At 41.4% G+C, this 15,682-nt stretch overlaps 1 protein-coding gene across 4 annotated transcripts in view; it reads right to left on the minus strand.

Annotated features, from left to right (window-relative positions):
• The window catches only part of LOC147256967 (glutamate receptor 2-like), a 106,746-nt gene that overhangs the window by 75,931 nt on the left and 15,133 nt on the right, over positions 1–15,682 (minus strand). For all 4 annotated transcript variants that reach the window (XM_086210681.1, XM_086210680.1, XM_086210679.1 and 1 more), the window contains exon 2: positions 12,012–12,152. In XM_086210681.1, the coding sequence (XP_086066807.1) occupies positions 12,012–12,152 (141 nt within the window). The remainder of the gene's footprint in view (positions 1–12,011; positions 12,153–15,682) is intronic.

Below are 15,682 nucleotides of genomic sequence, written 5' to 3' on the forward strand. Positions count from 1 at the left end.
TTATATTTTTCAAAATTTGAAAAGTCCTTGCTTTGATTACTGCTTCGCACTCTTTGGTATTCTCTTGTTGAACTTCATGAGGAAGTCACCTGAAATGGAGTTCCCAGAGATGCTGAGCACTTGTTGGCCCTTTTGCCTTCACTTTGCAGTCCATCTCATCCCAAACCATCTGGATTGGGTTTAGGTCAGGTGACTGTGGAGGTCATGTTATCACAGCCATACACAAACACATACACAGCCTGGAGGTGTGCTTGGAGTCATTATCCTGTTGAAATATAAATGATGGTCCAACTAAATGCAAACCGGATGGGATGACATGTCACTGCAGGATGCTGTGGTAGCCACGCTGGTTCAGTGTGCCTTGAATTTTGAATAAATCCCCAACAGTGTTACCAGCAGAGCAACCCCACACCATCACACATCCGCCTCCATGCTTCATGGTGGGAAGCGTTCATGTAGAGACCATCCATTCCACGGGCGGGTGAAACCAAAGCTCTCAAATTTGGACTCATCAGACCAAAGGACAAATTTTCACTGCTCCAATGTCCATTCCTGGTGTTTCTTGGCCCAAACAAATCTCTTCTGCTTGTTGCTTTTCCCTGATAGTGCTTTCTTAGCAGCTATTCAACCATGAAGGCCTTATTCGCACAGTCTCCTCTGAACAGTTGATGTAGAGATGTATTTGCCACTCAAATGCTTGTGACTTGGATGAACTTATCCTAAGCAGCAGAGGTGACTCTTGGTCTTCCTTTCTTGGGGCAGTCCTCATGTGAGCCAGTTTTGTAGTTCAGCTTGATGGATTTTGCAACTGGACTTGGGGACACATTCAAAGTTTTTGCAATTTTCTGAACTGACTGACCTTCAGTTCTTAAAGTAATGATGGTCTGTCATTTCTCTTTACTTAGCAGACAGGTTCTTGCCATAATATGAACTCTAATAGTTGCCAAATAGGGCTGTCAGCTGTGTACCAACCTGACTTCTGCACAACACAACTGATGGTCCCAACCCCATTAAGGCAAGAAATTCCAAAAATGAACCCTGACAAGGTACACCTGTGAAATGAAAACCATTTCAGGTGACTACATCATGAAGCTCACTGAGAGAAAGCCAAGGGTTTGCAGTGCTGAGGAATCTAAAATACAAAACATATTTAGAGTTATTTTAAAAAAATTCTTTGTTACATAATGCCATCCCAAACATCCAGGTGAACCCAATTAAATGTCTTTGAAATTGGTATGATAATACCCTGTCAGACAAGAACAGCATCTCCAACACAGGCCAACAAGCTGAAGAGTGGTTGATGAAGACTGACAAGTCCTGCCTTCCTGGGGAATACAAGTGCTGGATCTACCAACAATGCCTGCTCACGAGACTCATGTGGCTTCTCACCATGTACGAGGTGCTCCTGTCAGATGTTGACGTGATGAAGAGGAAGTTAAACAAGCACCTTCGAAGATGGTTGGGAATACCCCTGAGCTTTACATCCTTGGGACTCTATATAAGGTTAGGCCAGCTCCAGCTTCCCCTGTCATTGGTGGTGGAGGAGTTCAAAATTGCCAAGTGCAGACAGTCGCTGATATGGAGGGACTCTCAAGACAAGCTCACCAGGGGTCAGAATAAGAGCAGGCTGCAAAATGGCCACCAGCATGGCAGTTATCCAGGCAGAATGTTTCTAAGGACCAAGGACATTATTTGGAACCCTTGCACTAGAAGACAGGGTCTAAGGAACAGCACATTTCCAGCAGTGGTCAAAGTTCACCCCTAAGGAGAAGAGAACCTTGATACAGGAAGAGGTCTGAAACCTTGAAGAAAAGGGGAGAAGAGAAAAATCCATCAAGCTTGCAACTCAAGGAGCCTGGACAAGGTGGAATCCCCCCAAAAGATCCATCTCATGGAGTGAACTGTGGCAGCTGGAGCCCTTCTGGATATCCTCCTACTCTGAGCAGTGTATGACACCTTATCGAACCTAATCAATTTGCATAAGTGGGGAATGAGGGAGAACCCGCATTTCAAGTTGTGTGGTGGTAAAGGAACAATGGCGCACATTCGCTCAAGGTGCAAGACCACTTTGACCCAGGGAAGATACAGGTGGCACCATAACAAGGTGTTGGCAGTGCTCACACTCGCAGACATCCTGGAGCAAGAAAGGAGGAAGAAGCAACCAGCTAAAGAAAGAACAATGCTGGGGACCATCGCCTTTGTGAAAGAGGGCAATAGATCTATTGTCCATAGCCAACCTGGGCAGAATCTCCTGCAGTCAGCCCAGACATGGGAAATGTAGGTTCCCAGAAGCAGTACTATCGACCACTCTAAGACTCAATGTAATCATATGGTCTGCAGAGGGGAAGATCGTCCTGGTGGAGTTGACAGTGCCATAGGAGGAGGGCTGTGAGCAGGCTGCAGAGAGGAAAAAGGCCAAATACCAGCAACCCGTATAAGACTGCTGGGATAAGGGGTGGACATGGCTGATGATGGTGGAACTTGGATGCCAAGGACTTCCAGCTCACCAGCTCACTCTGTGTGGAAACTAATGACAAAGGTCGGATATACACACACACACACACATACACACACACACGCACACACACACACACACACACACACACACACACACACACACACACACACACACATATATATATATATATATATATATATATATATATATATATATATATATATATATATATATATATATATATATATATATATATATATGTACATCCATTTTCTACCACTTATCCTGTTAAGGGTCACGGGGGGGCTGGAGCCCATCCCAGCTTCCTTTGGGAGAGAGGCAGGGTTCACCCCGGACAGGTCGCCATTCCATCGCAGGGCCAACACATACAGACACACAACCATTCACTCTCACAGCAACACCTACTGTCAAGTTAAAGTATCAGTTAGCCTAGTCCCCAATTGCATGTCTTTGGACTGTGGAAGGAAGCTGGAGTACCCAGAGAGAACCCATGCAGACACTGTTAACTTTTTAAAGCCCTCAAATGTTCCACCATTTAACAAGCTGTAATGACAGAAATCTCAATTTTATTCATTGCATGTGTCTATAAGAAGTTACTCTAAACCTTTAATTTTGCCTTGTTAGGATTTACATGTATACGTTCATTCAATGTCATAAGCCACAGTTTCTAGACTCAGCATCAGCCTATGCAACATCCAGGTTTATAGATCATATACACAGAATATAAACCACATTTAAGCTTTGCTTCATTATTTCATCTAATTTTTTCAAAAGATGCAGATGTGAAAAAAGTTTGGTCACACCTTAAGGGGGTACAAACCTTGGAAATACATACATTTTGAGATCACTTATTCTGTCTCGCCAAGAAACAGGGTTCTCCACCTGTACAGGTCATCCTTTATGTAAAATATGTTTGGTTTAAGGTTAAACTCAACCACTTTAATTACAACAATGCCCAATTTTATTTTTTGCTTCAACGCCAGCAACAACTGAGGTCATTATGTTTGTGGGCTTTCTGTCCATTTCTCTCATTCACGTTAAGGCAAGGCAAGGCAAGGCAATTTTATTTGTATAGCCCATTTTCACGAACAGTTTGTCTCAAAGGGCTTCACATGGCATCATAACAACATCCTCTGTGCTTAGACCCTCACATCGACTGAGGAAAAACTCCATAGAAAACCCTTTTAACAGGGAAATATCTGAGAAACCTCAGGGTGAGCAACAGAGGAGGGATCCCTCAGCCAGGACGGACAGACGTGCAGTAGATCTTGTTACAGACAAGAAAACAGTTTACAATACAAAATGTGGGAAACATGGAAATGTTAATAACAGCTGAAGAAGGAAGCTTCTGGAAGGGGAGGCAGGGAGAGCAAGCCAGCTTGACGAGGGACTGGATGGCAGACTGGTTCATGGAAGGTGGTTAAAGAAAAATCTCAGGAATTCCATGAGACTCAAGGACAACCTAATTAGATGCCATCACTGTCTCACCTGGAAAAGCCTGGAAACACTGTGGATTGTGTTCTTTGATTTCTCCAGTGCTTTCAACACCATCTAGCATGCAATTCTGAGGGACAAGCCGGAGCTCACTGGAATAAACCACATAAACCATTCACATCCTGGATTTTGATTACCTGACCAACATTATGTCAGGACTCTGAACTGTGAATCAGACACAGTTGTCTGCAGTACAAGGGCCCTGCAGGGAAGAAGTCCTTGCCCCTTTTCTGTTCACCCTGTACACTGCAAATTCTCATCAATCACCCCACTGCCATCTACAAAAGTTCTCAGACAACTCTTGTATTGTCAGACTCATCAGGGATGGGGAAGAAAGAGCCTACAGAAAACGTATTCAGGACTTTGAGGACCACCTCCAGATCACCACTGGGAAGATCAAAGAGCTGGTGGTGGATTTCCAAAGGCACAGATGACTCTGCACACAGGTAAACATCTAGGGAACAAACATTGAGATAGTGACATCTTTCAGGTATGTGGGCGTTTAGCTGAACAATAAACTGGACTGGACTCATCACACTCAGAGCAAACTTCACCTGCTGGGGATGCTCGGGTCCTTTGGAGTGCAGGGGGCACTTTCTATGACTGTAATGTGTATCAGCAATTTTCTATGGACTGGTGTGCTGGACATTAACTGATAGGAAGCAACTTCATAAATTTATTGAGGCCAGCTCCATCCTCAGATGGCATCTGGACCCACTGCAAGTGATAGGAGAGAGAACAGTGACAACTCAACTGTCGTTATTACTGGTGAAGGAATCCTATCCCCTGCAGTGCTACTGCTGTCAGACCTTATAGCCAGCACTGCTCCCGGTAGACCATCAATTAATCTGTAACAGGACACATTTTCCATTTTGGCTTACACAAACTAGGCAATATTAATATAATAAATAACAGCTCAATGTCCTAATTGTATATAATTACACTGTTTATATTGCACATGTAATTTTAATACAATTATATCTATACTCTAGCTCTATTTTCATACTTTTTCTATTTCCTATTCTATTTTTACTGCTGCTGTTTATTGTTAAATCAAACTGTCCTTTGGCTACTTTGAATGAAAAAATTTCCCTATTTGCAGGATAAATAAAAGAATCCCTGATTCTGATTTCTGATTCTAATGTTGGTTGTCACAAGTCCAGGCTGCTGTGATTGCACAAAGAAAACGTTTTTGGCCCTCTGACAGTGATATCTAAGAAAAGCACAGGTCATATGGTAATTTTTGAAGTCAAAAAATGTTCAGCAAAAACACCTTTATTCACTGCTATCTCAGTAATGCCTTGAGAGAATAATGAGTTGCATTGTGCCAAAAATACTCTTTTTTTATTGAATTCCTTTGCACTTCTGCTTTTGTATCAGCAGAGCATGTACCATCTCAAAACCATCACACAGATCAGAGACATTTTTACTAAACATGGATTAGAGAAATTAGAGCACGCTCTTATTTCAAGCAGAATTGACTATTGTCATGTTTTTTTTCACAAGTTTCTCCAAGGCAGCAATCAGACAGACCCAGCTTATTCAGAATGCTATAACCACTGTTATACCATGGACCAAAAAATATTTTACTTTGAGTTGAAAATGCTTTTTTTTTTGTTTTTGCTTAGCTTTTTCTTGTCGACATGTTGTAAATTTAAGCTGCAAATGGACTTGCCAGAGGAGACCTACAATCTTGAGGTGGTGATTCTAGTTTTTAGGTGTGCTACTTCCTTAGGTGACTAATGGAAAGGAAAGCCACTACAGAGAGAACAGCCCATAAGGGAACATAAGCATGTGTTGGAAAACCAAAGGCAGCTAAGGTAGGTACAACAGCCCTGCAACCCTGCCTCTCGCCCATAGCCGCTGGGATAGGCTCCAGCCCCCCCGCGACCCTTAACAGGAATAAGCAGAAGACAATGGATGGATGGATGGATGGGTGTGGTTAGAAGTCTATGGTGCAGTGATGTCCTGCTATTTAAAGGGCACAATGTTCATACAGTAAGCTGCACAAACACACTTTACATCAATCACACACACACGCACATACAGACATACAGCAAAACAAACATGCAGAAGATCCTGACTAATACATATGTGTGAAAGATGAAAGATTATATAGTCCACATCATGCCTGCTTCACTTCAGGGAGATTTGATGAATTCCTGCTGCTTCCCTTGAGATGATCTGCATGATTTCATGGCCGTCATGACCCCTGCAGCATTTGGGTCTCCACATAAGGGAGACACTTTGTGTATGAGACAGTATAAAATCTGCTTTGTTTGGTTACCTCTGATGGATGTATGCTCCACAACTCATCTAAGTCTCATTATGGCATTAACTGAAACGCAGGATGGAAACCATCTCGGAGCAGTTGGCCGCTTTGCGAAGAGGAGAGGGATGTTGAAGACCAGAAAATTTTTAACTTACAATTTGGATTGGACTGAAAGAGAAGACAGACTGGAATGTGTGCTCCTCTGCCCAAACCCAAACACAGCTTCCTTATCGGCTACTGAAGGTCATCTGCCCTACTGTTTATCCTCCAGGAGAACTCCTTCTGCCTTGGTGACGCAAATGGCACGTACTATCCCCCCCCTCCCCCGTGTGTTCCTGACCCCCGCCTCTGCCCTCTCCACCTCCCTTGGGGTGGCAGCGCCTGTTGGCTGCAGCCTGCCCCGCCCGGGCTTACTGGTGCGGCGCGGCTGCGACGCCTCACTCTCACTTGCCTCCATTGGGTCAACGGACTGCTCAAGTTTAGCGTACACACACAACAAATGTATATGTGCTGTTGTTAAATTTCTGAAGTGTACCATTATTACTTTCAATCTGTAATAATTGTGTCGGCTTGTGATAGTTGTATCAGGCTTTGAGTTGTGTAATTAATTGCCCCTCGGGGATAAATAAAGTCATCTGAATCTGAATCTGAATCTGAATTATGCCAGCTGTTTTATAAATCAATTGATTTTTGATGGTCATCATGGAAATATGATTATAAGATAGTCAGAGATCAGTCAAATAAAGGCAGCATGGCTTTCCAGTAAGTGCAGAGGAGACAGAAGCTTCACTGTGCACATTGAAACTTCAAGTCAGACCCTGTTCAGTGCAATATTGTAGAGAAACCCAAAGCCCTATCACAAACATTCTCAGACGTGTACAGCAGAGTCCCCTTATCATAGGCCACCAATCAAAGACATCTGCAATCTGACACAGCACTTAACCATCAATGGTGTGCATATCAGCTCATTGATAGACTGGAACTCTTGATCATTTTCTGTTTACTTTGTATCTGTTGTGGTCTGTCAGCTTTGACCCTTATTTTCTGTATTTATCTTAGTTTTGGTTAAATTTTCCCTAGTTCCTGTGTTATTGTGACCACACTTCTCGTGTGTATACTCCTGTTTACTTGCTGTCTGTTCCAATCTTTTTTGAATCTCATCTGTCTTATAAATTAATCAGTCCTGTAAGTGTGTGTGTTTGTGTGTGTGTGTGTGTGTGTGTGGGGGGGGTTTAAAATCCTCCTCTCACCATGGTCTGTGCGTTTACCTCAAACTCAAGTCCTCTATCAGAGGCCTGGGATTTTAAGGGTTCTGAGCAGTATCTTCACTGTTCCTAGGACTGCGCTTTTCTAGGCTGAGACCTCAGATGTGGTACCTAGAATCTGCTGTAGCCATTCACCCAGTTTGGGGGTCACAGTCCCCAGTGCTCCGCTGATTAGTGGTAATGCTGGTATTGCCTTTACTCCCCACATCTTCTCTAGCCACTCTTTCAAACCTTACCATGTGTCAAACTTGATGATGATGATGGCCTGATTCAATCAAATCTGACTATGCTATTTATTTTTTTCAAAGGGCTACTGTCTATACTGTTAACATGGAACTGGTTGGTGTAAGGAAAAAGCTTGTACTTTTTTTAGACAAAGATTTTACAGTTTGTTTTTGTGTTTGTATACATTATTACAAGTACTTCATTCTTGTCATGGAATGGCCTTCATTGTTTGCAACATCACTGATTGTTTTCGTGGGAAAAAGGATTTTGCTCTTGATTTCATTCAGTCAAATTTATTTAAGCACATCAACCTATCTTCAGATGACAAGAAAATGGCTGATGTCATCCACTTATGCTAAACATCTGTTGCTATGTTTTTAACATCATCTGGAAAATGGTCCTTCAGGTTTCTAAAAACTGCTCCTCACAGTATGAAAGAATGGCACCAGGTAGTAGGCGCTATTTGTACGCTGTGCATTTTGGGCGTGTTCAGCCTTATTTAAGTATTTAGAGGTTGCACAATAAGAGCCAAAAGCACACTTCAAAGAGAGAGTCATTAGACACAATTATTCATAGGTGTGTTTCATGCATGATATCCCTCAAACCAGTCAGACTGCCTCGTGTCATTCCCTTTAAAGCCCAGTGGCGCCCGCATTTCAACTTCATCATTTGGAGAAACTGACCTCCATGATCACCAGGTGAAAACGTGCACATCCTGTGTTACATATACAGGAGCAGCATTCATCCACCAAAGCTATCAGAGGTGAAGCAGTCCTGGGAGGAGGTGATGGCCAATGTTTCCAAATTGCCAGGCATTAATAGAAGTGCATTACAGTGCTGCACTTCTGTTCATCTCATAGATGAGCCCTTTCCTGTAAATAGCATTTCACATATAACGCCATTTACCAAAGACCAGCCTTGTCTTGATCTAAAGTGTAAATGTTTTCTGGTCTGACAAAATATCAATACATCATGGTTGTGCCAGATCACGCCACATTAACAAACTTAGGCACCTGTCGCCACAGGTGGAGCCAAAGTTCATTTGATAGTTAAAGAGCAAGTGCGCTTGGCATGAAAATATAATTTTCAAACTAGGAATGACACTTCTGCTTGACCACATGCCAGCTGGCACCACACTTAAAATAGAGCCCATAGCAAATGCCATTTAATAATCTTGAATTCAATTCAAGGCAGTCTGAGACAAACTTCTTTCAAGTTGAGGGTAAAATATGCCACAGTTCAACTGTTATCAGTTGCTTTAAACAAAACAACATCACTTACTCTCAGGTGTCACAAAGATTCAAAATGCATTCCTAGCTGGTGCAAAATAAATGGCACTGGTTGCCCTGAAGTGGTTGTTTGTGCACGAAAGCAGCTCCAGCATTTAAGTATACAGTTACCTAACTTTTCAATCAATTAAGCATTTACATTGATTCTACAAAAACTTCATAAAATAGGATGCAAAGATAAAACTATAATTATTGAATACATTTATTAGGGATGGCAAAATTTAAGCAACAGCTTGGCTAATGAGCCCAGGCTATTGTGGTACTGTGCGGTGCAATATTATTTATAAAGTGGAAATAGCGCAATTGCATCTTTTTGGTGTAGATGTGTCATGTGTCCTTCTGGGAAGTTTATGTTATTTAAGTGATGCAGGTGTTTGCTGCCATACGGGAGTGCAGCAGCAGGGAACGCAGCTCTAAAAATGGAACAAAACCAAGAGCTCCTTCGTCTAATCAATACGGAGCACTATACTGTTTAGTTTTGATCAGATACTGATAACATTATGACACACATATGATTAATAGTCTTAAAAAAATCTTTTAAAAGTCCAGTTAATTTGATTAGTACTATGTACTCTGTTGACTTTAACAACACATATCAATTGTTTTATGGGTGCTACAAATAAGATTAATATATTGTTTAAATTTTATATGTGTAGCATCAATTTGTTGATGCACTACATTATTATTTTTAAATTGTTTAGACACATGAGATTGGAGTATGTGGTGGGACAAAACAAATATCTTAATGCCTTAATATCTGTCTGTCATCCACTTTGGTGTAATTTCTTTCCATTAAGATGATGATCATTTTTAATTAGGGCACTGTAGAGTCAGTTTGTGTTCAGTAAGTAGAACACTGAGTATAAGAAAAAGGAATGAGGGCTCCATCCATGCAGTATAGTCTGCCATCAGTGTATGATGTAATGATGACCTGAGGCTTAGTGCTCTGCTATTTTAAGTTCAGTGTAGATAGCAGTGAAAGCAGAGTGACTTTCTATACTCTTGTTTTGACCTGTATAAAGGACATAATGTTCCAGACTGTCCTCACAAGAAAAATGACCAGATGACAATCTCAACCTCCAATCCAAGTGACAATGGATATTATATAATTAGTTCATACATCACAACAAAATATAATAAGGGAAGGTTGATGACACAAACCCACCCAACTAGGGCTGCAACAATGAATCGATAAAATCGGTTAAAAAAACAATTATTAAAAGTGTTGGCAATGAATTTCATTATTGATTCATTGTGTCACGCGACTATTGCATCACTCATAAAGTCGTGGAGTGGAGGTACAGGAGAAACCGTTGTTTGAACCATTTGGAGGCAGAAAAACCAATGCGACCGAAGTCGTCCAGGGTCTGGGAGCATTTCATGTTCAACAAATCAGGAAAGTGTGTTAGCTGCAAGCTATGTAAAAATGACACGACATGGCATGGGAGCACCACAATTATGATTCATTACCTGATACGTAAACATGTCAGAGTCCTTGATGAGGAGGAAGGGAGTTCAACAGCAGGGTAACCCCAGGGACACACCAGAGGTGGAAGCGCCACGAATAGCTGCGGCACTTCCAGCAAGTTTGCTTTCAGTACCCTTGTTAACAGATCTGTCTGTTCACACTGAGCACCACGGTCGACTTGCGCTCTGCTGCGATCGTATCGGTGTCTAGTCTATTGATTGTCAAGCTACACAGGAAGTCAGACACAGGCACGGCATAGAGCATCCGTTTTTTTTTATCATCCACCTTTAGACAGACATGATGTAGCGCCACAATATTTGACAAAAAAATTGTATTTTGATACAATTACCCTTCATGTGATTTGAAAATTGCAGTGGGACAAATTTTGATTTGTCTGTTAATTTTAATTAATTGTGCAGCCCTACTGTGCACCATAAAAATTGTAATCTCAAAAAGTCATTGGTGAAAAAAATTAAATCAGACAGATTTAACTTCACTATAGGTTGAATTTTATTTTGATCTTGTCAGCCCAGTTCCAGCAATAAATATTCCTAAAATCAAAATATGCAGTGAAGCTTTAAAGGATGAAGAGCATAGACACATGTCCGTTATCATTCAATACAATTAAAATTTGTGGAAAAAACATTGGTAGTGTTAAGCAATTTCAGCAATCTTCATCCTGGTCCATCACAGCAACTCTCATCTGATCTGTGCATGTGTAGGTGTTGAGCACCTCCGCCCCTGCTACAGCATGGAGCAGAGAGGAGGAAGAAGCTACAGTGCTCCTCTCTCACAGAACTGAAACCATAACTCTCAGCAGAGTGTTTTGCTTTTCATTTGGATTTCAGACACTGTTATTAAACAACAGGGCGATGTGTCCAACCTTCATAGATGTCAGGAAAAACCCTGATTACAATGATATTGTGGGTTTCTGTGGAGCCTCCACCATGCCTAAAGAAGATGCACTCTATGTCACAAGGATTGAAAATTATTGGGGGCTTATTTCATCAATTCTGTAAATAAAATATCCTATTGGTGGTGACAGATTGATCTCCACCTCTAGTTTGAAGTCATGCACTGTCACTCATGCACACTTTTGAATTACATCTGTTTGGAAATTTCATCTTTACTATTCAACATTGACAATATAGGAGAAGACATCTTGGAGTCTAATTTTTTTTTTAAAAAAGGTTTACACTGGGACGATTACTCCACAGACTCATCACTCATCAGCATATATGATTACAACACACAGGAACTTTTGCTGATTTTAAACACTAATTCATAAAAACCAAAGGAAAATACATGGAGAGCTTTTACATTTCCAAAACCAAAATATATTATTAATGATGTAAAATTACTGAATGCACCACATATGGAAACTGGGAGGAAACAAAAAGTGGCTTCACCTGATGGGCTAAGAACACATTATGGGTTTGTGTGTTTTCATGAAATTGTGTTCAATTAAAGCATAGAATAACATATCTGATACAGGGAGAGAGAAGATGTATAGACTTACAGCAGTTAGTGACTGCAAAGCTGTTGGCCACCTCCAGGTTATCTATATGTGGAGTCAGTCTGAAATCTGCCATCCCAAACTGGACCATGCCAACTCTGAATGCACTGTATTCCTGATCAGCACCCCTAGGAAACAACCCACCTGTGACAGAGAGAGGTATAAAGATAGCAAAGTGGTCAGACAGAAAAACAGCAGCAACAAAAGAATTACATTTCTCTAAAATGTTCATTTACATTGCACAATTTGCCAGCAAATCAATAATACTTAACTGTTTGTGAGTCAGCTGTAAATGCTTCTATCCTGAACATTATCATCCCTTCTTTGTTCTTATATAAGGACACTGACTATATCATTTTAATACTATACTGATAAGATCATTCCAGTCATAAAGTTGGATCATCAAAGGGTAGCATTGAAGACTTCTCAAGATGCAGCGTTCAAATCTTGTGTCACTGCGTAGGACATATAGGCTGCCAGTTAGGGCTGGGCAATTAATCAACTTTTAATCGTCATCGCGATATCAAAATGTGTGATTAACACATCGCAAAAGTCATGTGTCCATGATGAGAAGTAATAATTTAAAAAGAAATAAACCAATCACATGTGACATTGTTAAATTAACCGCGTGTTCGGCCCATGACATTAATTGGTGGTGTGGTGTCAGCTACATATGGCATGTGTGGTGATAGCCGACACTAACAAGCTCGTGGAGCCGAGGGAAAGTGTGTTACGTGAATGATGGCTGAAGACAAAGACACAGAGAAAACTAGTGACCGTGAAGAAAATGAGGTGAACCTAGTGGTGACAAAAATTGCTCCTCACTCATTTGGAGCTATTTTGGGTTAAAATGAGATGACGTCGTACAAGCCCAGGTGTAAAACATGTGGGGCGGTCACAGTAACTACAAGGGGAAATATGACCAATCTTCATCAACACCTGAAACACCACCACAAAGAACCGCACAAACAATTCAAAGAAAGCCAAGGCGCAACACAGCCGACAACACAGATTCCACATAACGTCAAAGGATTGCAGCAACCGTCCATTTCTGTGGGTTAAGCGAATGCGACTCTGCAGCCGCTAGTTCACCCTCCGAGAGGCTCTTTAGCATGTCAGGGAATGTGGTTACATGTCAGCACTCCTGCTTAAAACCTAGCAAAGTGAACATGTTGGTGTTCCTGTGTAAGAACTTGAAATAAGAGGTGTTAAAGGAGTTGGGATAAATAAATCTCCTTTTTTCTTGATTTAGTGGTTCTACAATACTCACTTTAGTTTTCATCATCACAGTACTGTATTTACCACCTGTTTAGCAAGATGATGGCATTGGCAGGTCTTGATATTTATAATGGGAGAAATGTTTAATTTGCCAGTTGCCATGTGTAATTTATTTTATTGATGTTTTCTCCCCGATATCTTTTAGTTAGAGTCTTGGAAATTGTTTAAATTGATAGCATATGTTGGATACAAATAACTGTTCAATTTCTTTATTCAATGGGCATAGGCTATTAAATGTTTGTGGTCTATGTTAGCTGTAAATATTAAAGATATGCTTTAATGTACTGTAGCTAATATGTACCCTTTGATATTTCATAAAATACATTTATATATATACATTTATAGAAGGTCATATTGTCATCGCAATATTGAACAGTGTAATCGCACATTGCATGTTTTCCTGATATCGCCCAGCCCTACTGCCAATACTCCACTGAATCAATTTTCTTCCGCTTATCATGTTAAGGGTCGTGGGGGGGCTGGAGCCTATCCCAAGAGCTTTTGGGTGAGAGGCGGGGTTCACCCCGCACGGGTTGCCAGTCCATCGCAGGGCCAACACATATAGACAGACAACCATTCACACTCACAGCCACGCCTACAGTCAATTTAGAGTATCCTATTAGCCTCATCCCCATTTGCATGTCTTTGGACTGTGGAAGGAAGCCAGAGTACCAGGAGAGAACCCACACAGGCACAGGGAGAACATGCAAACTCCACACAGAAAGATGGGGCTCGAACTCGGAACGTTCTTGCTGTGAGGCGACAGTGCTAACCACAGCACCACTGTGCCACCAGCTGCCTATACTCCAAAAGCAAAATGTGAACCATGTTAAAAGAAGTGTGTAATAGGCAACTGTTATTTATATGAGAGTTTATCTGGTCTATATTATTGATAAAAAGGAGGAATTCAAGCCACTCTAGATAATGTGTTAAGGATCCAAGACCAATCCATAAGTACTCCTGTTCTTAAACCCATTTGTCATAACTTTCAGTTATGCTGATTAGTAGTCCAATGGAAGATCTGCCAACAATAAGCCCCACAGTTCCTTTAGCTTAAAAAGTTTAGAGATCATCACTCTTAGGTAGGGCTGGGCGATTATATGATTGTAATCGATGATCGTGATTAATTTCACGTTGATTACGGTCATCAGCCGTGAGTATATTTACTCGATAAAACATGGCGGAAATGTCCGTGACAACAGCCAATCAGAGTCGATACATGCTTCTGTTACTTAATTGCCAGAGAAATCAACAAAATGAGCGAAAGTGGAGCTGAAGGCAGAGCTGAGGGCAGCGAAGTTAGCCATGACTTGGAGTTATCCTCCATAGATGAAGCTATTATTGAGAAGAGAGGTCGTTCAACGTCGGCTGTGTGGCGGTGGTTGGCAACGTGGTACAAAATAACCTGGTGTGCAAGGTGTGTCGGCGGTCGGGTCCGTCAAAAACCGGCAACACAACAAATTTATTTAGTCACTTGAAGAAATACCACCCAAGTGACTATACAGAGTGTGAAAATGCCAGCAGAGTCTGCACAGTCTGCCACTGCTGCTAGCACACATAGCATTAGCAGTTCAGCCTCTACAAGTGGAGCTGCCACTGGACCACAGCAGCAGTCAATTGTTTCATCTTTTGCGACCATTGCGCTGTACGAGCAACACTCCAAGAGGGGAAAAACTATCACACACGCGATTGCTTTTTGTCTAGCAAAAGACATGATGCCTTTAAACTCAGTGGGGAAAGATGGATTTAAGCATTTAATCCAAGTGCTGGACCCCAGCTACGAAATCCACGGCAGAAAATATTTTTCTCATACTGCAATGCCACAGCTATATGATGAATGCAGAGGAAACCTCGAGACTGAGCTTAAACATATGAAATACTTTGCAACTACGAGTAACCTTTGGTCGAGTTGCACATCTGAGCCATATTTGAGTCTCACAATACATTACGTTGACGAGGAGTGGGCCCTTCAAAGCACATGCTTGCAGACACTGTATTTTCCGGAGGACCACACTGCCGAACAAATCAGTCAGGGGTTAGAGGATGCACCGGAATCGTGGGGCCTCAGCGAAGACCAGCAGGTGTGCATCACTACAGATAACTGAGCCAACAAAGTAAAAGCTGTCGCTCTCAAAGGCTGGACTCTGCTGCAGTGTTTCGGTCACCGGCTGCACTCAGCTATAGGCAAGGAAATAACAAAGTTGTTCCATGTTAATTTTTAGCTCTAAAAATAACACATATTGGTAACATATTTTATTATTTCACTATTCTTTCTGACACTATATCAAGTTTTTGGTTGTCCCTTAAAAAAATATTTCAAAATAACATTTTAATTTTATTGTTATGGAGTTTTGTAGATTTTGTTTTTTTGAAGTCCAAATGTATTTTCTAAATGT

The sequence above is a fragment of the Aulostomus chinensis genome, chromosome 8 (genome assembly GCF_037954235.1).
Source record: "Aulostomus chinensis isolate RoL2024-O1b breed Wild chromosome 8, RoL_Achi_v1.0, whole genome shotgun sequence".
NCBI classification, from domain to species: Eukaryota; Metazoa; Chordata; class Actinopteri; order Syngnathiformes; family Aulostomidae; genus Aulostomus; species Aulostomus chinensis.